This window comes from Sturnira hondurensis, unplaced genomic scaffold (genome assembly GCF_014824575.4).
Source record: "Sturnira hondurensis isolate 20B ecotype Veracruz unplaced genomic scaffold, ASM1482457v3 Scaffold0015596, whole genome shotgun sequence".
Classification (NCBI taxonomy): Eukaryota; Metazoa; Chordata; class Mammalia; order Chiroptera; family Phyllostomidae; genus Sturnira; species Sturnira hondurensis.
Window position 1 is genome coordinate 17369054 of NW_028088227.1, and position 27000 is coordinate 17396053.

Genomic DNA, 27000 nt, shown 5'->3' on the forward strand with positions numbered 1-27000 from the left:
AGCCAATGGATAAGACTCCCTAAGGGGGGAATGACCTAAGACAGGCATGATCACGTGGAGGCCCCAGGGAAGGACTTGGGGGCTATGGAGAAAGAGGGTGATGGACCCTTGCCCCTAGGCTTTGACAAAGCCTGAGTCCTCATTCTGTCTGTGAGAAGTCTCCTAATTTCTTGACTATCTTGCCTCCTCTGCCTGACTTAAGCCTGAAACATGACATAGGGCGGTGCAGTCCTGTGCTGGAAAGGGCGGGATCCCCAGGAGATCAGGCCTGAGAAAGAATATGTAAAATCATGTGAGACCTGCTTTGCTAAGAATGCTCTCAATTAAATGACAATGGTCCGAACAGGAAACAAGTTTGTTTCCCAAAGTTTTGTAGCCCTTTAGGTAACAGACCCTGATTCAGAATAGGCCCTCATAGTTCTTTGTAAGTTATCTATTGTTTGATTCTCACTGCCTAACAATGATTAATGAACTTTACCCGTATTCCTGTGCTAACTGAACCTAATGAAAGCCTGTCCTGGCAAGGGTCAGCAGGTTCTCCCCTCAAGAGGGGACTACCCCTTTTCCTCCACAGGACTCGGTAGTCCATGTAAATTTGTCTCGAATCCCATCCCATCCATGCTGCGCATACCCCAGGCTGGTGCACGTGTCAACTTCAAGGTAGCAGAGGGACTGACAGAGGACTGACACAGGGAGACCAGTTAGTAGGCTATCTCGTCTAGGTAAAGCATAATGATGGCATGAAAGAGGATTACTGCCCAGGAGATGAAGTCGAGGCCTGCATACCGGTCTAAACGACAAAATATTAGAAAGGGTGATTTCCAGAATTTCTTACTTGGCAATACTGTTCATTTTTGGAGTGCAGCTTAAGGTATTTGATAGAGCAGTTAATATTTATAAAACTTCACCCAAGTACATTTTGTTCACTTTTCATGGTAGACAGTTGCTACTTTTCTTTTTTCATGTTTCATATCAGTTCCTCATCCACACGACTCCCTTTTGAGAAATCACCTCTGTGCATGGCATGCCTTGTGGCACCCACTGCGCCCTCTGGAATCTGAGTTGTGAGCACGGCCATTCTACCCCAGCTCCTAAGCCCATTCCTGCTGTCAAGTAGACCACAGTCTGGCCTCTACAGTTGCCCTGGTTCCTGCACAGAGCCTAGTTCCTATGGATTCCGTGAGCTTCTCCAATAGTCTTTCCATGAATTCCCTTCTGCTTAAATCAGCCAGAGTAGAATTCTTTCTTGCAACCTTACATGGCACATCCAACACAAATCTGAAAATTTCTCTCCTATGGGACACATTCAATATAAGACTCTAAATCTCAGCTATATAGGTAAAAGTGTGAATATTTAACAAAAGCAAATCCCTCTTTTCAGAGCTATCCTTGTTAAATATTAAGGTGATTTTAAGTGGTGAGAAGGGAATTTCTACAAAAAAAGAAAACAATGTTTCATTGGTAAGAATTTGGAAGTGAGACAGCTTGGGTCTCTGGGTGTTCTGTGACACAAGCACTCTGGATTATGATAATTTTTCCAGCCAAATTATTAATTTTCAGAACCTCAGTTTCCTCATACAGCTAATAAAAGTACTTGTGTCACAGAACTACTCTGAATATTAAACTAATTAATACATGAAAAAATACTAAGAATACCTAACACAAGTGAGGACCCAATAAATCTTACATATGACATAATAAAAAACCAGTTTATGAAACATGGATAAGAAACTATAAAAGCCACAATGAAAACAAGATATTTTTTGAAATAATTTCTAAACAATGAATCACTAAGAATATAATTTAGACATTTTAAAAATTAAAGTTGAGTATTTAGAAAATTCACAGATTTGTAAGTTTTATTAAGGATTTTAATATTTGAATATGCAAAATAAAATTCCACAATCACCCAAATGCTTGATTCTTCAAGGAATCTTCTCGGCTGTAAAGACTTGAGATGCTTGTCTCCTGGCCTTGAAAAGAAATTTTAAAAATTGTTATAAGAAATCAATTAATTAGAATACATATTATCATTCTAATGTTAAAAAATAAAATCTGCAGTGATCAGAGGAGAGAGGATGGGGGAAAGGGTAAAGGGCTTACAGGATCAATTATAAAGGACATATGGACAATAACAAGGGGGGGTGGAAATGAGAGAAGGAGGTGGGGAGGGTTTGGGTGGTGGGGAGGGGTGGGGGGGAAAGGTAGAAAACTAGAACAATAAGAAGTAATAAAAATTAATTAATTAATTAATAATAGTTCTAAGTTTACAGCATAACTGAGAAGAGTACAGAGAGCTATTATTATCCCATATTGTATTATTAAACGTTTCAAATACTAAAAATAGAAAAATAAAAATCACAATCCTTCATTAAAAAAAAGCATATGAAGTGAAAAAAAATCTGGAATTTTTTTCAAGATAATAAAAATTTCTTAAGTAAAATCACAATTTTAAATTTAACAAGAATAATATGCTTGAATTCAAGCCATAAAAAAATTAAATAAAATTTCAGAGAAAAACAAAACAGAAGTAAAGAGAACATCTCATTTTAAAAATGGCATAATGAGTCACCAGTGAAAATGCTGGCTCACACTCAGAGAAAAAAGAGAGAAGGAGAAACAGAGAGGGCTATGAATAGAGAAACTTTAAAAAAATTATCTCACACTTTATGGCCTTAAAAATGCCACTTAAAAACCTTAAACATTGGTGCTATTTGTACAACTTGAGTTACAAATCAAGGCATATTATATACCAAACTAAAACAAAGTTAAATCGAGTTAAGAGTAGACGGGTCACACAGTGGAAGCAGTGGTGTAATTTACCTAGAACACATTAAACCTGAAGAATATGGCTATTAAGTAGATCTATACGTATTATTTGATCGAATTTCATTAGGAGGTACTTTTTAAAATAATTGCTCCAACATCCAGAACAGAATTTAGAATTGCTATTACAAAACATGTTTGTGGCAAAAATATGGTAATTATAAGAGAGTTACCAGGGTAAAATTTTTTGGAAAAACTGATTTAATCCTTGAGTAACAGCCACATGATTATTAAAATATAGTAAATCTAAGTCAAATATGAAGCACAAAACATAAAATGCTGTTATATACATCTACATTTTAAGATACTTTAAACAGCAATCTTGTTCTGAAATTGCTACAATTTAAAACTGTAACTATTACTACAGACAAAAAAGATGTTTTAAAAATGAGCTGTAAAAACACAGATAAAAGTGAAAACATTATTTTGCCCATATTTAAAGCTGCATCTTTTTTAAAAGCTGCATATTTCTATCTGAAGATATAAATCAGTACGTCAATATTTGCTAAATTCCTGCAATGTATAAAGCACTGTTAAAAAGGACAAAGTAACTGTAAGGCAGATGGTGAAAAGAAAAAATTAAAACACAGCTTTTAAAATAATATGCAAAAGCAATGTTATGTTAAGGTGGTTAAGATTTTCTTCATTTTTCAAAATATAATATCCTATCTTTTCAACAACACACTGTGAAATTGTTCACACAAAAGCTTAGCAGACATAAAATTGTGGGACTCTGTATCCTCGCAGAAGAAGTAATACAGGACAAGGCTCTATAAAGTGCCTGAACTGGAATCTGGACTCGTTACTTAGTAGCTTTGTGGTTTTAGGAATGGAACAACTTCTCTGAAAATAGGTATGTTCATCTATAAAACAAAAATGGTGGCTACTTTACAGGGCCATTGTGTGGATTAAATTAGTTAACATATGTGAAGTGCTTAGGATAGCACCTAGTAGAAAGTATTATAGAAATGTTACTTTTATTACTACAGTAAGTCCTCACTTAACATCATGTATGAAGTCTGTGACTTTAAATGAATGATGTATAACAAAACCAATTTTTACCATAGGCTAATTGATATAAATAAGGATTACATTTCTATGGTATCTCATCCATGTTATTTTAACAAAACAACATTGAACAAAACAATGTTATTCGAGGACCTGCTGTACTACAATTATAATCATATTATTATCCCTTCTCTATCTGGCAGCACTGTACACTGTCAGCCAAGTTTTGATTCTTATGGTTAAAGATACAGCTATTCTCCATGATCCCTCCTCCCAAAAAGGAAGAGTACCGCGTGTACATTTGTACATTTTTAGTATTCTAACACTACCAAGGTCTCAGTTTCTACTTCATCTATGCTCTCAAAAGTTCTCTATATTCTGGTGAACAAGCATCTTGGTATTGTACAATAATTAAAATTAACCTATAATTTTACCTAATCAAATTAATCATAGGGTAAAAAATGAATGTAATTTTGGTATTCAGGTCGCTGTAAAGAAACTTTATTGAACAATCCTTGCCTTTATATCTCACACTGGGAACCTAAAAAGATTATTACCCTAGCCCTAGCTCTTATTTCAAACATTTTTAATCTTTTCTTTTATGATCGGTTATTCTCCCTAAATGTTACTCTTTAGTTGTCCTCGCTCTTTAAAGAGAAACAAATCAATGTGAAGTACTCTGAGGGGACATTTTTTTCTTTAAAATTCTGAGAACTATACATTTTCTAGATTTGGTATGCTACCTCGTAACTTCTTTATACCAAGCGGAGGGCTTGCAATACCTAAATTTTTCCTGTAATGTACCACTTATCACTTAACTACACTGATAAAGAGGCAACTGTGTCGAAGCTGAATTCTAGAGCTGTGTGTATCCAATAAGCCCAAGCGTGTAACAGAGCCTCAGAAATCACACGAATCACACTTAATACACATTAACTGCAAGGTCAACATAAGCTAGGTTTTTCTGGATTAAATTAGGTTTTCTTACCCTATATCTTACATATGCTGGCATTTTTCACCACTCACCTGACATTAGAAATTAAAGTATTCATTATAAAATGAAATATTTTATTAAGCTCTGAGAAAAGTATTTGAAAGTAATTAGGTACCATTTGAAATTTAAAGATATCCATTAGCGAAATTAAATGACATAAAAACAATACATCTTTGTCAACTTAATGATATAGAATATATCAGGAGGCACAAAGGGATAATAATGTTGACTTTAACTAACAACTTCAAACTCTGAAGTTCAACTTGTTTAAGCTTCACATAATATATATTTAGGTACTTACAATTTTCTCCTCTGCAGTAAGAACACCCTCTACTGCCACTATCTGGTACTGTTTGTGCTTTAAATTTCCCACAAATTTCCGAAGTTGCTTGAGACTGCTAGCCTCCGTGTCCTGCTTTAGCAGTTTCTGCATTTCTCGGGAAGGACATCCAGGATCAAGTATCAGTAGACATAATGTTCGGTTTCTTCTCTCTTCAATTCCAATAACTGTTCGACTATGACCTATCAAAAAGTAAAATAACAGCTCTATATGTGTAAGTCTGTGTGACTATTCACACAGAGATACGGAACTGTGTACACACACACTGTACACTGTCTGTGTACAGTGCGCACAGAAATGCGTGTTTAGCAAACAGTCCCTCTGACAGGGAGGCACCTGAGCTCTCACTCCTCAGATGTAAGAGTTTCAGTTCTACTTCCTAACCGTCGGTTTTCCCATGTTCAATTTTAGTTTTCTAAAGCTTTCATTACAAAAAATTCTCTACCATACCATGCATTTTAGTTTTCCCTTCCTAATCCTTTGATCCTTTCAATTTAAGTATCTCATATGAAAGGATTTGAAATTGCTCTGTCATAAAACAAAACTCTAACAGTTCTAAAAGGTAAACAAAAGTAAATTTATATGAGGGGCAAAAGTAGGTGTACAGTTGTATGTGAACGAGTTTATTCTCGTATTATAATTTATTATTATATTATTTTCCATGTGAACAACCGTAAATGTACATGGAAACCCTGTATACTTTGGGTTGGCCAAAAAGTTTTTTTCCTATATGATCGCTCTAGCAGCGCTTAGTTGTCTTTAACTTCATTCAAAACAATTCTGTTAGGTTGTATTGTGACAGCTGTCATATTAGCATGCATTTAAAAAAAACTTATCAAAATTGGTGGATTTTTGTGTAGTCATTTTAATATTGAAGCTGGGACAAAATATGGTACATTTTCGGCATAGAATGCTTTATTATTTCAAGAAAGGTAGAAACACACACACAAATTTGTGTAGTATGTGGAGAAGGTGCTATGGCTGACTGAACGTGTCAAAAGTAGTGATTTCTCACTGGACGATGCTCCACTGTTGGGTAGAACAATTGAAGGTGAGAGCGATCAAGTCAAGACATTAACTGAGAACAATCAACGCTCTACCACCAGGGACAGAGCCGACATAGTCAAGATATCCCAATCAATAAAGTTATTGGAGAAAACAAAAAATGTGTCTTTTACTTTATGGAAAAACTAAACAAACTTCTTGGCCAAACCAATATTTTGACTTTAGTTTTACTGAAATAAAAAAGCCCAGTGACAATTTCCCCCCAAACAAAGGGACATTGTACCCTCTTAGGTAAATTCAATCTTCTGAGAAATATAAAATATGCTGCCAACTTTAAAACAAAAAGTTCTCATAACTCCCAATGCCCAATCAGCCACCAATTTAAAAAGTACTTGGGTCCTGTGTCATGTGGGGCACGCTGTTATATTGAGAAAAAGATTTATGAAGCGAAGGGAATTGGTGGTACTTAGTAGCAATGTACAGTTCTATAATAATTGGACATAACTCTTATGTAATGCTAGGCACAAACAATTTTCAGTAAAAATATATGAATATTTAACACCCTGCAGTGAATACTAATAGTAACTATATTTTACACAATCAATGTTAGGGACAGAAAGGTTACATGACTTCCCCAGCTAATAAGTCAGAACTGAGATTCAAAACCAGACAGCCTTGTGAAGTAATCCTCGCCTTCACATGTCTAAAAACAGCCAAAAATGTCACGGAATATAACACTAAATACCCTGGTTCTCTAGAAAACCTACTGGAAGTCAAAAGACTTGGGCTTTAGAACTTATAGGGCAAAAGGAACTTTGCAGATATGATTGAGACTATGGATCAGGAGACGTGGAGATTTTCATGGCTCATCCTGATGGGCCAAATCTAATCACATGAACCCTTAAAAGTGGAGAACTTTTTAGGGCTGTGTCAGAAAAATGAAATGTGGAGACTCAGTTGGCCATTACTGGCTTTGAAGATGGAGGAAGGGGCCATGAGACAAGGAATGTGGTGGCATCTGGAACCCGAGAACAGCCATCACCTGACGGTCATCAAGGAAGCAGGAAAATCAGTCCTACAACCACAAGGAACAGACTGCTGCCAACAACGGAACAGGCAGGAAAGGACTATCTCCTAGACCTTGAGAGGAAATTTCAGCCTGCTGACCGCTTAATTTTAGTCTTGTTAGAGGCAAAGCAGACTTCTGACCTAAAAAAGTGTAAGATAATAAATCTGTGTTGTTTTAAGCCACAGAGTTTGTGGTATTTTGTTATGTTATCAATAGGAAAGTAATACAAGCACCCGGAGCCAACATTTATAAGTGTCTATGTGACTTCTTCTCCACCATTCAGGGGCTAGGAAATCAGCTAACTCTTTCGCCTTAATTAAAGAATATTAAAGAGCTATCACTTCATGTCCAGAGTGTATCATCCTGTTACATGTCTGAAGTAATGACACACACACTGGACACACCTACACGGGTACTGTAAGTGCTGCCTACTCGAATTTCAATATGGAGGGATCAACCTTTACAGCATATGTTCCGAAATGATGAAATGCCCAACATTTACTTTTCCTTATTCCTGTCAATCCAGATCATCTGTTCCAAAAAATTTATCACACATGCACACGCCAGGCACTACTATGGGCAGTTATGATACAGGAGCAAACAAAACAAACATTCCTGCTGTCATGGAGCTTAAATTACAGTAGGAAGAAATACTCAATAAACAAGATAAATAAGTATTTATTATGCTATATATATATTTTAAAAAGCTGTGATAGAACTAGTGGTAGGAGGTTAAGATAATGAGATTTTCAATAAGGTGGTTAGGGAAGGCCTCACTCAAGTGACATATGGGTAAAGACTGGGGGTGGGGAGTGGGTGAACAAACAATAAAGGAAGTGAACCAGGCAACCCTGAAGGTACAGGGTTATCATCCTTCGTTACCCAGAAATGAACTGTAATGAAAATGTAACTATGAAAATCGACAGACTATTGTCACAATACTGCCCTCTTCTTTATTATCAGAATTGTAACCTGTCCTAAAGCAAAAGCCAATTCATTGTCCTATAAAGAGATGGTCTTATAAACTATACTTATTACCTATGAGATTTACTAACCTTGATGCTGAAGATAGATAGGGGGTTTAGATGTACAAACTACTTTCGGACCCCCTTCCCTCTCTGAAGAATAATAGTTCAATATCCATTCAAATAAACGAGGGTGTGTACCCAAAGGACCAGTTGACTTGTGAAAATCCACAATACGGCACCTATAGAAAAAGGACAAAATAGATTATTTATAAAATATTTTCAAATTATTTTCATCAGTGGAGTTATCAAATAGAAAAAAATTTTTAGTTTAGAACTAATTCTATCTTATTTTCCTAAAAAGAAAAAATATACAAACTTTATTATTTACATGGAAAACTATCATTTTATATGAGGGAATAATTATTTAAATAACTTCATAAGGTTGATGACTGATCTAAAAGTTATAAAGATTTTCTGACATAAAATCTCTATGAATAGTAAATAAGGATCATATTTTACCTTTAAAAGTCATCAACATACAACTTGAGACACAACTTTTATTCTAAGGCCTCTGAACCTCATAATCAATTAGAAGCAGAATTCTAATTTTAATTCTTCAACAGCCATTCATATCTATCAAAATATATCCCGAATATTTTTCCTGTCAGCTCTCCAAAATTCTAATAATAAATGAGAAAAGAATACCTGTAAAAATCACAGAAAAACCTGGATTTATCCCTATCTATATGTCTGTCTATCTATCTATCTTCTTCTATTTGTCACCAGACTCTAGGGGTGGTATTGTTTTCTCAAAAGGAAGTCAACCTTGAATAAACAAAATCATTTTAACCAGAAACACTGTTTATATTCTTCAACAACTATTTTAAAAAGGTCAGGTATAAACAAAAGCCAATTAAAATCTTTATTTTCACTTTAAAATATAGCACATATATCCTGTCCTTATCTCTCTTGGCAATAAAATCTTCAAATACACCCAAACTGTAATGGTTGTTAATCTTGAACTGGTAAATCTAATGTTGATAACTTTCAAACTGATTACTACTGTGTTTTAAATGTTGAAATGAAGTTTTGTGTAATTGTTAAAAAGTAGAAACAGTGCTTGGGTTTGCAGTTGACTATATATTGATATTTAGAATGTGAATAGTAACCAATTCACAAGTGCAAAAACAAGACACTTAAATAACTAGTAAAGAAATTCAGGGTTTAGTAATAAAAGGGCCTTCTTAAAAGGAAGGCTAAAGTATTCTAGGTACCAAGAAAAGAAACTGGATATATCAGGTATTTTAGATGAAAATTTTCCTTTCCTTAAAACTTACTTAAAAGCTGAAACATGATATAGAATATGTAATATAAATATGTAAACTTATTGGCAAAAAGAAAAAAAGGAAGAAAGAAATTTAGAGGGCATAAATATAGTTCCTTCAATTTAAGTAATTCAAGAAAGTTATTATACACATTAGTGTTTTTATTTAAAATTTTAAAAAGAGCTTCACCTCTAAATCTAATCAATTAATATGGTACAAATGGTGTGAAACACTGGCTAAATTATGTAGGAACAAACATAAAAGAAAATACGGATTCAGGATGCTTAGGGCAAACTTTCCATTCAAGATGCTCCCACAAGTGTGTATCTTTGCTCCCTCTTGAGAGTCCAACAACATAATAATGAAGGAAAAAGAGATTTAAACACCCAGGGACAAGGAGAATGAGCACAGACAAGAAACTGCCACACAAATCTGAAAAATGGAAAACTGCATGAAACTGAATGTAAAGACACAAAGACAACTGTCTTAAAACTCCAGAGAGGCTGAAAGGTTAGAGGCACAAGGTATTGGGGAAAGTAGAAATGGGAATAAGAATTTGAGATTAATTGTAAATTTGCATAAAGAAGGCAAATCACCCCTCACCCCCCCATTCCTTCTACCCCCTACCACGCACACAAAGGCAGGAGCTGCCGCAGCAGAGTGGAGAACTCTTCTCTGAATGGCTTCTGAGAAAAGATCTCTCTATATGGATATTTGAGAATTGCCCAGCCAAGCAGCAAGTTTCCACCTAAGACTCCTTAAACAAGGTCTGCTAATCTGCAAGCTCCATGCAGTCCTACAGGACCTCCAAACAGCTTTTTAGAACCTCATTCCTCACTCTAGGAACAGACAATTAGGGATTTAGAAAAGTTAGAATGCCTTCAAAATGGAAAAAGACTAAAATGAATATAGACATGAAAACAAATTAACATGGAGGAAACAGAAAAATGCAAGGAATAGAAAGATGCAAAATGCTGGAAAAAACTTTGCAATCATAAAGAATATGATGCTATAAAATTGAGCTTTAGAATTAAATACACAATTGCTATAGTAAACATTTCAATAGAGTAGCTGGGAAGTAGAGTTGAGTGAATCTAGACAGAGAGTAACACAGAAAGCAAATATGAAAAATGAGACATGACCAATAAAATTACGACAGTTAAAATCTTACCTATTACTACATTCCAGTCAAAATTCCAAGCACTTCACTATCTCATTTAATTATCACTGTAACTCTGTGAAGCAGTTACTATTTACGTATTCTTTTATCAATGGTGGAACTAGGGCAGAAATACTTTGTCAACAAAGTAAATAAGGGTTAAGTCACAGAGCAGGGAGATTGGAAAGCCTGCAGCATTTACAGGCAGTCTGACTCCAAAGTCCAGCTTTTAAACACTATACTGAGATCTTACAACTCACCATTTCAGATTCGGAAAGAAAAACAGATGCTCAAAGCCCCACGTTCCAGAGTGAAATGTCACATTACCAGGACTAAAAAAAGATGCAAAAAACTTCCAAAGAAAATAAATAGATTATATATTCAGGAATGAAAATCATGTGGCATCTTTTCTTTTTTAAAAACTTAAGGTTTATCTTTTTAAAGGCTTTTATTTATTTATTTTTAGAGAGAGGGGAAAGGAGGGAGAAAGAGAGAGAGAGAAACATCAGTGTGTGGTTGCTTCTAATGTGGCCCCCACTAGAAACCTGGCCTGCAACCCAGGCATGTACCCTGACTGGGAATTGAACCAGCGACCCTGTGGTTCACAGCCCGTGCTAAATCCACTGAGCTATATCAGCCAGTGCTTATCTTTTCAATAGTAATACTAATTGCTAAAAGTCAACACAGTAAAAACTTAATATGATCTGAAAATGATTTTGAATTTAGAATAGTATAGTATCATTTAAGTAATAGGGACTAGGCACTTTTTTTAGAAAGTTAACGAAGGAAGTGTTTAAGCAAAAGAGAGTAATCCTAAAAGAGAAAGACATGGAATTTAGGAAAAACCCAGTCTCCAATTCAAGAAAAAAGTGATGAAGTGCTACATATTAGCCATGGGAAGGATCTCGGTGTGAAATAATCCAGACTGGAGCAAAGAGGATGGATGGCTTCACATGGAGGGGTCCAGGAGTAGGCATGCCAAGTGTTCAGGAAAACTTAAGACCACGATGGAGTGAAACAGTAAAAAGGAAAAGGAAAGGCAATTTTTAACTCAAGGAACAAACATTAAACCTTTAGGAAAGAAAATAAAATCAGCGATGAATAGTGTTTACAGTCATAATGCAAACTCAATGAACACTGAGATTCAACCATGTTAGAAGGACTGTGAGTGAACAAAAGGGAGACATAAGGGGAACGCAGCAGACAGTGTCTAAAACTGATAAACAGACAAACAACACCAAAAACAAAACAAAACATGGAAGCATGTTATTTAAAAACAATGGAAGCAACAGCTGCCTCTAAGACAGAGGAGCATGAAATAGGAAACAAATTGCTGGTTTTCATTACAAACTTTTTAGTACTACTTAAACTTTATTTTTTAACTACCACTTTGATAGAAAAACAAACACACAAAAAGGAACAATAAACCCTGCCAGATATGTCAGTAATAGTAACCTGGCTTTTTTAGGTACATACTTTACCCTTAGGGAGGTCAGAAGTGTATATATTTCACATGCTCCGATCCAGGCCTTTGTTCCCTGTAACTTGTTATTGAGTTGAGAGGCACCCTGAGGATCAAAACCTTCCCTCCACGCATCTTCAATCATAGACTGAATTTTTGGAATACAAGGAATTGACATACCTAAAATCATACAAGCAAACATGTTACATGACAGGTACTAAAGTGCTGAATAGTATCATTTGGCAATATACCATTTATTCTAGGGAACTCAACAAAACAGTTAAGATGATCATTCCTGACATCTTCTTCTCTTTTTAAAAAATACTTTATTTATTTTTAGAAAGAGGAGAAAGTGGTTGCTTCTCCCGCGTCTCCTACTGGGGGCCTGGCCCACAACCCAGGCATATGCCCTGACTGGGAATAGAGACAGCGACCCTTTGGTTCGCTGTTTGAGTGGCAGGCTGGCACTCAATCCATGGAGCCACACCAGCCAGGGCTGACTCTTCTATTGTATCAGTTTCTCTTCCTCCAATCAGAATTCAGGTTTTAATGTAAATATCCACCAAAAGACTTCTTCATTAAAGTTATTAATTGTGCCCACTATATATGAATTCATTCTATACTGTATGTAGTTCCTCAGATGACACCTTCAAAGAACTGCACTTCACATACCTTTCAAGCAATCATCATAAGCATCATTTTGTAATAATGATGACAGGAGCATCTGGAAATTTCTGTAACCGCAACCCCAGCCTTTGTCACCAAAAGATGAATGAAAGTGATCCAGCCCTGCAGAAAGCCACACACGCCTCACATCTGGGGCAGCATTCTGATAAGACCTATGAAGTGCTTCAATAACTCCTAAAGTAGGAAAGAGATTTGGAAGATTTAGAAGAATCAGTTATCTTCCTATGGCCGTCTAATATAGTTCTAATATTAATCTGTCCCTCAAGCACCACACCTAAAACCTGTCAATTCCATCTCGTCTTTTTTTCCCCCTATAAATTTTAGAGAGGGGAAGGGAAAAAAGGGGGACAGAAACATCAGTGTGAGGGAAACAATGACTGGCTGCCTTCCATATGTACCCTGACTGGGAACTGAACTTGCAACCCAAGCACATGCCCTGACTGGGAATCAAACCAGCAACCTTTTGGTTTGCATGACAATGCCCTTACTGAGGCACACTGGCTGGGTCTTCTTTAACTTTTTAGTGATAGAACCTCAATTCATATCCTGCTTTGCCATTAAATCAATCACTTCTAAATTTCAAGGCAGCTTATCAAAAGGACATATTATATGATAGTGCTGTGTTCTATAACCTTTTACATTTATATTATTTTAAATTATATATAAACTAGTAGTTCTATAGTAACTTTAAAACATATGCACAGCCGTGGCTGGTGTGGCTCAGTGGACTGAGTGTTGGCCTGTGAACCAAAAGCTCGCTGGTTCGATTCCCAGTCAGAGCACATGCCTGCATTGTGGGCTAGGTAACCAGTTGGGGCTGTGTGAGAGGCAACAGATTGATCTCTCTCTCACACATTGATGTTTCTCCCTTCCTTCCCCTGTCTCTAAAAGCAAATAAATGAAATCTTAAAATATATGCACAAATAGAAATTAAAGAACACAAATTAAAAACAAATGGAAGTTCTAATATTTTCTCCCTGTACACCCCAATGGAATCATGTTACGCATTTCCCAGGATCTGCTTTTCCCCATAGAAACTTTTTATGTGAAGACCCTTAGAGAAGGACACACGGAGAAAGTGCAGATTCACTAAGCTGGTGCTGAGAAATATAAGCAGCAAGAAATTTAAGTACTGTTATAAATAAGGGGAAAATATTTGATCCATACCTTCTCTTTCTCGCTCACACACGTATGTACAAATAAATTTCAAGTGGCTTAAAGCCAAAATATAAAAATAAAAGTATGAATATTTAAAGAAAATGAAAAGAAATATGTTTATAATCTAAAAGATGAGGGAGTTTCTTAAACAAGACACTTGGGATACAAATAAAGGGAAAGATTGAGAAATATTATGTTCAAATTTAAAACTCTGTATGAGACATCATATATAAAAATACTAAAAATGGCCCTAGCTGGTGTAGCTCAGTGGATTGAGCGCGGGCCTGCGAACCAGACGATCGCGGTTCGATTCCCAGTCAGGGCACATGCTTGGGTTGCAGGCCAGTTTCCGGCAGGGGTCAGTTCCCTGCAGGGGATGCACCAGAAGCAACCATACATTGATGTTTCCTTCCTCTCTCCTTCCCTTCCCCTCTAAAGATAAATAAATAAAATATTTAAAAAAAAATACTAAAAATGGTGTCTTATGATCCAGCGATTCTACCTCTGGATATATACCTGAAGAAATCCAAAACACTAATTCAAAAGAATGTATGCAACCCAAGTGTTCATCACTAGATAACTGGATAAAAAAAGCTGTGGTATATATATGCAATGGAGTATTACTTGGCCCTATAAAAAATGAAATCTGACTACCTGCTAGAGCTTGGATGGGCCTATAGGGCACTATGTTAAAATGAAGTAAATCAGTCAGAGAAAGAGATACCATATGATTTCTTTTGTATGTGGAATCTAAAGAGCAAAATAAATTAACAAATAAATTTGACAGACTCAGAGATATAGAGAACAGACTGATGATAGCCAGAGAGGAGGGAGATTGGGGGATGGGTGAAAAAAGTGAAGAGATTAAGAAGTTCAAATTGGTAGTTATGAAACAGTCACAGGGATATAAAGTCAATAGGGAATAGTCAATAGGGAACAGCATAGGGAATACAGTGAATAATACTGTACTAACTGTGTGTGGTACTAGGTGGGAACTGGAAATATCAGGGGGACCACTCTGTAAAGGATGATTATCTCACCACTATGCTGTACACTTGAAACTAATACAAAGTAACACTGACTACAAACTGTAACTGAAAATTAAAATAAAAAATACATACTATATACAAAATTTAAAGGCAAGACTTGAAGTCAATATTTACACCTCATAAAATCAGCAAAGAATTAGAATCCTGAACACTAAAAGGAGTCCCACAAATTAATACAAAAAACAATCCGACAGAGAAGGACAAATGAATGGAATAGGTTATTCACTAAAGAAACCCCTGCCTCAGGACTAATCAGGAAGTGCAATGATACAGTTGCTCAGCACAGCTGTGCTCTTTCAACTGTGCTGAGCAACACAGCAGCCATTACCTACATGGGGCTACTGAGCGCTCGATATGCGGTGTGGCCCTGGGGGTGTTGTGCCCAAGAAAAAATACACGCTGGGTTCTGACGAAGGCACAAAGACTGCAAAGTACCTTGTTAATAGTTTTTAATGTTGGTTACACATTAAAATAACATTAGGAACCCAATGGACTTAAAGTATTAACATTAATTTTTTGTGGTCCTTTTTACTTTTTCTAATGTTAACTACTGAAAATTTAAAGTTGTATCTGTGGCCCATTTATATTTGTTAGATGGCATTTATCTAGAACATAGGAAGCACTTAATAAAAACTGTTTTAAATGGCTAATTTTCAAATACGAAGTAAATTTACACAATATAAAAGTGAATTATTTACTATAAAAACAAAAGTTTAGAAGTTTCAAAACAACACACCTTAAAAAAATATTTGAACACAGTCAAACCTAAAACTATATAAATGTGGCTTATGAAAAGCAGGCAAAGTTCCAGTAACTCCAATTATTACTTCAGTAACATATATAATATTCAGACTGTGGTTTTGGTGTGTAAGTACTCACCAGAAGTTCTTGTTTTTCCATCATCAATACCAACAGCTAGTGATTCCATCAGGTCGGCTTTCCTTTTGTGAAATTCAGACGGGGGCATTCTTCCACTATTCACTTCTCTCTCCATACTTTGGAGTTGCTGTCGCTTGTACCCTCCAGAATTGTCTAAACCGTATTGTCGCTATTAAACATAAAAACAAATAAGTTAATTTTCATGACCCTTTATGTCTACAATAAAATTGTGGAAGGAGATTTACCACAGTTTTATTTATCTGAAAATGCATTTCGAAACATTCTGGTTTAGACTTTTATAAAAGTCAACTTCAAGATTTTTATGAAAAATAAATCTCACACACACACACACACACACACACACACACACACAGAATCCCTGCCTTGGTAACAGCCTTTCTCTAGAAACAGCCATCATGGCAAGAGACTTGCTTTTCTTGCAGTAGGGAAAGTAGAGAATCCTGTCTTCCTACTAGAAGAACTGCGAAAGGCAGACGAATTCTGAACATACTGCTGACTTTTTCAGGGAAACCTGTCCTTACTTGACATTGGGTTCCCAGGCGAGCCCACAACAGCCTACTTAATTCATAATTCATGCAGGCATTCATTCTACATAGTAAATGAACCATTTTGGCACACTGAACAGAGAATTTCAAATATGTATAAAACAGCCCTCTTTGAAAGAGTGTCTGAGATCTAAACAACTAATTTGCAAAGCTACATAATAAAATTAAATTCCTTTTAATATTGGAAACTTTTTGAATTCATAATGTTCAAAATTACATTAGGCAAGAAGACTTGGTAAAAGCCAAATATTTTGCAAGTAAATGAATCACCAATGAGAAAAATAGCTTAAATTAGATATTCCAAAGTAAGATTTAAGCTACACTGTTCCCTAGGCCCTGATCCACTGAAACCAGCATAGCAGAGAGACAACGGAACAAGGGGTGTTCAGGGCTCTGCCCCGCCTTGGCTTCTAGACAGACCAAGTCATGTAGCAAGGGGCCAGGATACATTCCCACTATCTTCCCTGAAAACTGAACAGCACTTCCAGGAGGTGCCCCAGGGTTTCCACTCTCCCAGCTGCACCAGAGGCCCCTCTGCGGGCAGGTGCAGAAAGTGCTGGCAGTCCCCTCGGATTGTTAAATGAACCACTCCTGGGCTGTGGGTGGACGCAAAGCTAGCAAAACGGAACAGTGGGGACCAGCCAAAGCTGCAGGGGACAGGCACGGACTATGGATCACTTGGAGTCTCGAACAGGATGCTTGGGGCTAGACTAGGACACCATCTGACATCACCAGGGGCAGATCCAGAGAGGACAGTGGTAAACACTGGATTCTATGGGGATGAATCCCACTGCGGTCTTCTTCAGTATTCGAGTTATTCTCTCTCCTGCACAGCTTTTTAACATTCATTTCTTTCCCTTCAAGCTTGTGCCTATTATTTTACTAGTTTTTTAATTTTAGTTTATTTCAAATCTCATAGTTTGCTCCTCCCTTATCTTATTCATTTTACCTTCTTTATTCCTCTTATTTTTATTTTAAATTTTATTTTTTCTCGGGCTACCACTTGTTTCTATTGTACACTCTTACTATTTCTCCCCACTCCAGCCTCTCAAAACCACTTTCCCTGTCATTACTCATCTCACATTCTTCATCCTGTTCTTAAAATATTATTAAAATGTTATCAGTATTCTCTCTCCACCTTCATCAGTCTTCATTGGTTGGTTGTTGATATGGTGGTTGTTGCATTTCTTCCATTTTATTCCTAGATCTTCACTATTTTTGTATTTCAAATCTCAAATTTTAAAACTCAAAAAAATTCAAATATATGGAGACTGAATAACATGCCATTAAAGCATGGGTGATCATGGGCGAACAGTAGAATGAATGGGTTAACAATGAGATCAAGGAAGAAATCAAAAAGTATCTTGAAACAAATGAAAATGAACACACAACAGCCCCAAACCTATGGGACACAATGAAGGTAGTCCTGAGAGGGAAGTTCATAGCAATGCAGTCCTACCTAAAAAAAAAAAAAAGAAAAATCTGAAATAAACAACCTAACCCTACATCTATAAGAACTAGAGGAACAACCACCAACAAAGCCCAGAGCAAGTAGAAGGAAGGAAATAATCAAGGTCAGAGCAGAATTAAATGACATAGAGACTATAAGAACAATTTAAAGGATCAATATATCCAGGAGCTGGTCCTTTGAAAAGGTAAACAAAATTGATAAACTTTTAACTAGACTCATCAAAAAAATAAAGAAAGAACCCAAATAAGTAAAATCAGAAATGAAAGAGTACACATACAACCAATACTACAGAAGTACAAAGGATTATAAGAAATTACTATGAACTATGTGCCAAGAAACTGGACGAAAAAGAGCAAAATGGACAAATTTCTAGAAACATACAATCTTCCAAAACTGAATCAAGAAGAAGCAGAAAGCCTGCCTAGACTGATAACACCTGGTGAAATTGAAGCAGTAATCAAAAACTCCTGGTACAGAAAAGCCCTGGACAGGATGTCTTCATTGGTGAATTTTACCAAAGATTTAAAGAACACAGTAGTGTTATTTACAATAGCCAAGTGCTGGGAGCAACCTAAGTGCCCATCAGTAAATGGGTGGATCAAAAACTGTGGTACATTTACATAGTGGAATTCTATGCAGCAGAAAGAAAGAACTCTTACCCTTCATGACAGCATGGCTGGAACTACAGAACATTATGCTAAGTGAACTAAGCCAGGTGGAGAAAGACAAATACTGTATGATCTCATCTATAGGAGGAGCCTAATGAACAAAATAAACAAGCAAAACAGAACCAGAGGCATGGAAATAAGGAATAGAATGACTTCAACCAGAGGGGAGGTGGGTAACTGTGGAAAGAAGGGGAAGTGACTAGTCAAGCAACAAGTATGAATGACCCGTGGACAACAGGGTGAGGAATGACAATGGGAGAAGGGGTGGGCTGGGCAGAGGAGAGGAAAGTGGGAAAAACTGGGACAACTGTAACAGGACAATAAAATACCTAATAAAAAAATAAAATCATTTCTTCATGGAGTTGTTGTAAGGATTTTGAGATTTATACATGAAGCGCTTACCCCAGTACATGACCAGAATGAGTACTTAAAAATGGTGGCTGTTATGAACTACAAAATATTGAATACATGTTATTTAGTTTAATAACTAGGACAAAAGACACTGAAGTCCTGACAGCACAGGAGAAAATTAAGAATTCTACCAGCATTGTAACAGTTACAATCCATGTACCTGCAGCTTCTGAAATTCGTCCCGTTCTTGTGTTGATTCTTCAGATCTCCTCTTCTGGTCTTCTTCTTGCTGAAGTTGGTGAGCCAGTTCCAGATCTCTAGAACACTGGACTCTCTCCATGCCTGGTTGATATTTTCAGTGTTTAGAATAACTACTGAAGTCAAAGCTTATCTATTATGTGCCAATATATATATACTTTAAAATGTAGCAAATGCTATCACTTTGCCATTTGTACATGCCTGTAATGTCACAAAAACATTATGTACAAATCCAGCAGAACTTAATCTATATGGGTATAAACTCCATTTAAATCACTAATATTCACTGAGTGTTTAGGTTGTGACAAGGACTTTTCATTAATTACCTCATTTGGATTCATTAATTATCCCATTGGTTTCTGGCCAGTATCTTATCTTCTCGACCTTCCAATTTGGTGGTTTATGTATTTGAATATTCTTTCTTTCCTTTCAAATCTCTCAGCTTCCACTACACCTTCCTATTGGGTTCCCACACCTATTGTTGGAGATGTGCAATTCACAACTGATTTTTAGTGTACTTCTGAGGCTATCTGCAGTGATACATTCAGATCATATCTTTCTCTTATTATTCACTACAGGGTCACAGAATAATTTATGTACCCACAGAAAACCTACCAAAGTATGAATGATAAGATATTAAGCTTCAGAGGGTTATTCTTCTACAGTAGTTGGTGAAGAACCAACAGAGTAGAAAACTATTCTGCCCTGGCTGGTGTGGCTCAGTGGATTGAGCACTGGCCTGTGAACCAATAGGTTGCTGGTTCGATTCCTGTCAGAGCACATGCCTGCACTGTGGGCCAGGTCCCCAGTTGGGAAAACGTGAGAGGCAACCACATGTTGATGTTTCTCCCCCTCTTTTTCTCCGTCCCTTTCTCTGAAAAATAAATAAAATCTTTAAAAAAATTGTTCCATCTTTGCTACAGTACTCATCTTGGGATTCATTTGAGTGAAGTTTAAGTAGCAGGTAATGCTGTCTGCCCACAGAGATAGCTGGTTGGTATAGGATCACTGGTACTGGACACTAAAGGCTCCTGCATTAACAGGTGGTATCTATGTACCTAAAAAACTGAAATTCTGCCCTGGCTGGTGTGGCTCAGTGGATTGAGTGCAGGCCTGTGAGCCAAACAATAGCAGGTTTGATTTCCAGTCAGGGCACATGCCTGGGTTGTGGGCCAGGTTCCCAGTAGGGGGTGTGTGAGAGGCAACCACACATTGATGTTTCTCAAACTATTTCCCTCCCTTCCCCTCTTTAAAAATAAATAAAGTAAAAACTTAAAAAAAAAAAAGAAACTAAAATCCATTAGAATATAATTGGTTTCTATTAGGGTCCCTATATTTCATTTCAGTGGGACCATGCAACTCACATAAAATTTTTCGACTTCAAAGTCACCGTAGTGATTATTTAAACAATATGTTAAAAAAATAGGAGACAGAGGAAAACTTTTTGTAGAGTCGCATATAAAACTAAAAAGTGGTAATGTAAGAAACTGGGCTAGCAGCTGGAAAGGCACTTGAAAAACCTTTTAGTCACACAGTTCACATTCTTTTTAAAAATTATAAATGCCACATGGCAGTTTCCTTCCTAGTTCACAAACAATTCTGGCTGACAAAATGCTAAATTCGGTTACTTCTAGCTGCTCAAAAAATGGCCTCAACTTAAAAATGAAACATTTTTAAAAAATGCGCACTATCTCTTTGTCTTCTGAATACTGTTGCTCTGGGGCGAAACTCGGGATGCACACTTCTACTTCATCTTTCGTCACATCAGTTTATCCTCCACAATTTCTCTGCAAAAAAACTTCTTTTAAAAAGGTGGAACTATATTCGCATTGTTTAAAGGGACAGATTAACTTTTAACCAGTATGCTTCCCCCCCCGCCCCTGGCCCACATCACTAATCTAAAAATTAGATGTGTCTTAGGAAGTGGAAATTAAATAATGACATTCTTATTTTAAAACATATACACGTACCTTGTCTAAAGCTGCTTTCTTCCAAATGCAAGTCAACATGTTCCTGGAGAATATGGTAATTTGTACAGATGAGCCCACACATAGGACAGTCATACAGTGGCTGGTCACAGTCTGTATTAGAGATAATTCAATTGGTTTTATTTTTAAAACTCCCAGATTTTCACCCCGAGTCTGAGTGTTTTGGTTTCATGCCAGAAAATTTCTACAACTTGAAAAGTTGAGTGTTTGAATGCTCCTCCTGTCTGATGATTTGAAGCCACAGTTTAAAAGACAGACATTTATAGACACGCTCCAGCACACTCTTTTCCTACTTCCATCTTCTTTATTTTTAAGCAGCACATAAAAGATTTTTCTGGTTTGTAAGTTTAAATACAAATAAATAAAACATCTATTTTCCCATTAAAAAAAAGAACAAAAAAAAAAAAGAAAAAAGGAAAGATTTTTCTCGGTCACTTGAAAATTTAAAAAGAAAAAAGAAATATTTGATGCAGCACATGTACTCTCGATTTAGGAAAGAACTTGGAACTATTTAGTTATATTATCTGTATGATGATAATAAAGCTGCCGAGAGTACTCAGATAATTGAAAACACTAAAATATTCTTCTTTCAGTTTTGAGATATAATTGACACACAGCAGTATATACTGTATTTTTCAGACTATAAGACGCAACCCCCCAAATTTGGGAGAAATAATGGTTGTTAATGCTGCTGTTGAGTTCTGTTTACATTTACATGGGTGAAATATTGTTATTTATGTTATTAAATATTTTACCACATTTTTTGCTTCAAAAATTTTCCCCCTACTTTCCTCCTCTAAAACCTAAGTGCATCTTATGGTCTGAAAAATACGGTAAGTTTAAGGTGTGCAGAATAATAACTTGACTTACACATATTGTGAAATGATTACTACGATAAGTTCAGTTAGTGTTCATCACATCATATAGAAATAAGAAAAATAATGTTTTTCCCCAATGTGATGCGAACATTTAGGGTTGACTCTCTTAGCAACTTTTAAACCCCATACAGCAGTGTTAGTTATAGTCAGCCCATTGTACTTTATGACCTCAAAACTTACTCACCCTATAACTGCAAGTTCGTACTTTTGGTCACCTATATTTAATTTCCTCACCACTCACCCCTGCCTCTGGTAATCACAAACTGAATCTTTTTCTCTGAAATTTTTTTTATTTTTTAGATTCCACATATAAGTGAGATTGTACAGAATTTGTTTTTTTATGTCTAACTTATTTCACTTAGCACGATGCCATCAAGGTCCATCCATATAAACACAAATGGCAAAATTTCCTTATTTTTATGGTTAATATTCCACTGTATGTATGTACAACATCTACTATTCACTAACATTGTTAAATAAATAAAAGTTATTTGTAGTTGGATTTAAAGCTATTTTTCTACTTCTAGAGTTAAGATGGAAGATGAGCATAATCGCAAACCTTCTTACCACTATAATAAAAAAATAATATCAATGACAAATGAAGATCTATACTCAAAAGAAGAAAAGTAGAAAGGAAAATTAAAATGGTAAGTAGGAGCCAGTCTAGAAAACGGACTTCATGGACTAAATGCTCATCATTCTCCAACTAAGCGGTGAGATACAGAATTCAAGCATTCAGCATCAAGCTAGGAATTTGGATTCTCCTACCTAGCTGGGAGCAGGAAATCAAAGAGTTGGATCCATCCACCAGCACTGAAGGCAGGTAGTGCAGTGTGTCCAGGACATAAGCAGTGGTACCTCTGCAATACCAAGGTACCGAGACTGGGCACCAAAGAGGAACTCAGATACACACAGTGAAAGCCTGAGTAATCCATACATTAAGGTTTGGTTTGGAAGTGGAGTAACTACATTCAGAAATTAGTTTAGATTGCTGCATAGCTGTTTATTCTGTAGACAAAATGAATGTGACTAGTCTTGTTTTAGCTGGATCAGCTGACTTTAAAACTGAACTAAATCAATCTGATATGTTTGATCAAAGGTTGCAATCAAGTCTTAAAAATTAGTTGATATATGCTACAGTGGTGAAAATGAAAACTAAGGTAGTGAGCTACCTACTGATAGCCTCTCCAAGGTGAAATTTATTCAAAAGAAGAAATGAATTCAACAATACCTTGACAAGTACTCTGACAAGTACTATTTTGGAGATGAAGATACGCCACAGGCTTTGGAAGTAAAGGCTGTAAAGATTCTAACAGTTTATGCAAATCTGGATAAAAAGAGATACGTTTCTCATTGCCAAGGCACATAAGAGGGGAAACTTCTCAATCTAACTGTAGAACAAGGCAAGTATACATTTTCATTTCACAGGAAGGACAGAAATATGAGTGAGAACATGCCACTGTTGGAATGGTCTGCTAACCACTATAAAAAATTTTGGGAAAATTCACAACAAGCATCCCAGTGTGTGAATGGCTTTATATGAATTATCATGCAGTACCAGGTAGATTTCCAGGGAATGGAATACCAAGAAGGAAACATAATTTTTTTTACCTTGATGAATACCAGGTAGTTTTCATGGGTTCTGCAAAATGTGCTTCACCCTTCAGCATCCAACCCAGGGAGGACATCCTTTGTGGAAGCCAAAGAGATCCCTGCCTTACAACTGGACTATTCTCAGAATTTAATATGCGAGTATTGGATGCTGAAAAGAAGACAAAACCATACCTAACCCTATACTTTGGTTTGTTGTGGTGTTAGCATAGCAGCCTAAGTTCCTAAACACCATTTTGGACTAATTTAAAAAGAAATCCAGTTTCTGCTTTTATTTGATGGCAAAATTGGCCGCTCTTGCATTTTATGGGGAGAAAAAAGACATTCTTTAACCTTCATGCATACAAGTGAAAATACATTCAGTGCTGTAAATCTGAACGCGAACAATTAAAATCATTAAGTGAAAGAAATTCTAGAGATAAAACACCCACAGAAGCATTTGATGGGCTCATTAGTAGGCTGGATATGGCTAAAGAAAGTCTGAACTTGAGGGTATCACTAGAGGTATTTCCCAAACTGAAAAGAGAGGGGAAAAAAGAGGAAAAAAAGAACAAAGTACCCGAAGAACTCTTAAAAATCAACAGGAAGCAACAACCAGATTAAAATATGGGCCAAGGACCTCCACAGACAACTCACCGAAGATATACAGGTAAGGTGAAAAGAAGCAGATGAAAAGATTTTCATCATATATAGTAGGAAATTACAAATTAAAATAAGATACTACTACACACACATTAAAATGGCCAAAATCTGGAATACTGAAAACAGCAAATGCTGGCAAGAAATGAAATCACAGTGTCTTTTGATAATAACGGAATCAAACTAGAACTCAATTAAACTCAGTAACAAAAAATCACAGTCAGAGACAGCCCAGCTGCCATTGGGTTGGTGGTGTATTCCTCCTCTGGAAGGTAATACAACTACTCTCAGTGTAGCTGAAACATTTAGTATTGGCATCCAAATTCTTTTCCACTATTGTATTTTTATATTGCAAAAACTGCAAATAATATACACTGATTTTTAAAACACAGTAGTAACCTGATTTACAAACCAACTTTTAGGACACCATATGTTAAACAGAGACTGGTGTTACTTATTATTTAAGATGAGAATACTTTACCTTCTACTGCAGGGTCCAAAAAACTGGCATGCTCTGTCTTCACATGAGTTTCCATATCTTGAGTGCAATCTTCTGTTTTCCCACAGAATGGACATTCAGGAGGACTATACATTGTGTCATAAATTGATCCTTTTACCTGGGATAGGTCACACTGTTTTTCCTTACTTTTCAGTTTTCTAGGTTCAGTCAAGTTCTCTGAATAAAAGGTTTTATGTTTTAAAGTACTGTCCTCAGGGAGGCTTTGAGCTGAAATTTTTGGATTGGCTGCACAAGCGGAAGGCATACTTAATTTAACATCCATTCTGCACTGTTGGGTGTTATCCTTTCTGTTACCAGAAGTCCCATTCTGCATTTCACTGCTCTTCTCAAAGTTTTTTTCTAGTTCATTTTGCTCGAAATGAGCAGTTTCGATATGAAAACACACTTCATCATAATTCACACCTGACAACTTGCAAAATGGGCATATAACTTCATTTTCCATGTGAACAATCAGGAGATGAGACTTCATGTCCAGTTCTGAGGTTACTGTTTCACCACAAATATCACAAGACAACATAGTAGATCATGTAGCTATAAAATAACACAATATTATTTTAAGTTACAAAGTAAGAGTTGAAGGAAAAGAAAATACATTTTATTAAATGACTTGGAACAATGAAACGTGCTCAAAACGTGATTATTTAGATGAATACATTTTCCATGTACTTAACTATTCCTGAAAACAGACTTAATAAATCTCAACCAAAATTGCCCTGTTTCAATTTTATGACCTTAATAAAACAAATGCAATAAGGAAAATTAAAGTGATTTTTCAAATACTTCTAAAAGTGTGATTTGAGGCAGAGAAAAGGTTTATAAAATCGTCCAGATAAATCAGAGAAAACAAAGAAGCCTTATCAACTGACATATCTAAATACAGAAACTTTAAGTTGTTAACAATGAGGATAAATACATCTTAACAATAGCAGTAACCAGTTAAAGAGCTTTATGTATATCAAACTAATTTAGGTCTAATTCTACATGGAGTACATCCCAGCTCAGGTGTGTCACCGCAGCTGGAAAATGGTTAGCCGAAGTGCTAACCCAGTCTGGCTCCAGAGTCTGTACTCTGACCTGAAGAACGGAAGCTGAGTGAGCTCAGGAGAGAAGAGCACTGACTCTAGAGTCCAGAGAACTGGATTATAATCTCAGGTTTCGGAATTTTAGGTAAAACATCTCACCTCTTTGACGTTGGGTCTATAAAATGAGTTGTAAGAAATCAACAGTCACTTTTGAGCTTTGTGGACTAATAAAGTACTAACTATAAACAAAAGGTGATTTTTCTAATATAATTTTTTTAAAAGCAGTCACATCACAACCTTCCTACTACAGTCCATCATTCAGCTAAGCGTTAGCTTTAAAATAAACAGGAAAAGATAAGAAAACTATTCCCATCACTTAAATAAATTTGGTTTTATAAGAACTCCCTACGCTGTCTTTATTTTTCTCATTTTCCTTCAGACAAGTGAAAACAGTCGCTGGATTTAGAAGCAAATTCCCCCATAGCTCCAGTGGAAAGAACGTCATACCCCGAGATCCGAAAGCGGCCGCAGCGCCCAGGGCTGGGCTGCTTCTTTGGTCCTGCGGCTGAAACCGTCCGGCTGCCCGCAGGGGAGTGCGTGTGCGGCCTCGATGACCTTTCCCGGCTTGAAAGACGAAGGCAGGCCCCCTCTTCACCCAGAGGTTCACAGTTAACCGTGAAAAGAACTGGCGACTACAAAAGCAGGAGACTTCAGTCTCCAGTATCACATTCAAAAAAGCTTTTCCTCTGGTCACGGAAGGGAAGGACTCCCAGCATCCACCGCTCCACGCCGGGCCAGGTTGTGGTGCATTCTGGAAGTCGTAGTCATTTTTCCATCTTCCTATCAGGGCTCGGATCCCTAACTGTCTGAGAGACTGGAGAATCTGATGTCTTTCTGAATGAAAGGGCAGGTCCTAGAGCGTCATCGGAGTCCTAGGGCCCGAGTAGCATTCTATCGTATTATCAATTAAGGCATTCTAATGCCACTAGGTGTCACACCGCAAACTGTGCTCTGCAGGTGGAAGGTGACTAAGACAGCTTCTTGTCTCAAGGTTCCAAGATCATACATACCTTGTTTCTATTGTTCAGCTCTTATTTCA

General features: G+C 36.6%; 1 protein-coding gene across 1 annotated transcript; it reads right to left on the reverse strand.

The window, feature by feature from the left end:
- Positions 1–1869: 1869 nt before the first annotated feature.
- On the reverse strand, positions 1870–26674 carry ZUP1 (zinc finger containing ubiquitin peptidase 1). The gene is made up of 10 exons (XM_037065103.1): positions 26409–26674; positions 24841–25410; positions 21214–21324; positions 19206–19327; positions 15930–16098; positions 12829–13017; positions 12171–12336; positions 8298–8449; positions 5130–5350; positions 1870–1973 (listed from the first exon to the last, which is right to left on the reverse strand). Exons 2-10 carry the CDS (start codon positions 25394–25396, stop codon positions 1926–1928), a joined length of 1734 nt encoding a protein of 577 aa, XP_036920998.1. The 5' UTR covers positions 25397–25410; positions 26409–26674; the 3' UTR covers positions 1870–1925.
- Between the last annotated feature and the right edge of the window lie 326 nt (positions 26675–27000).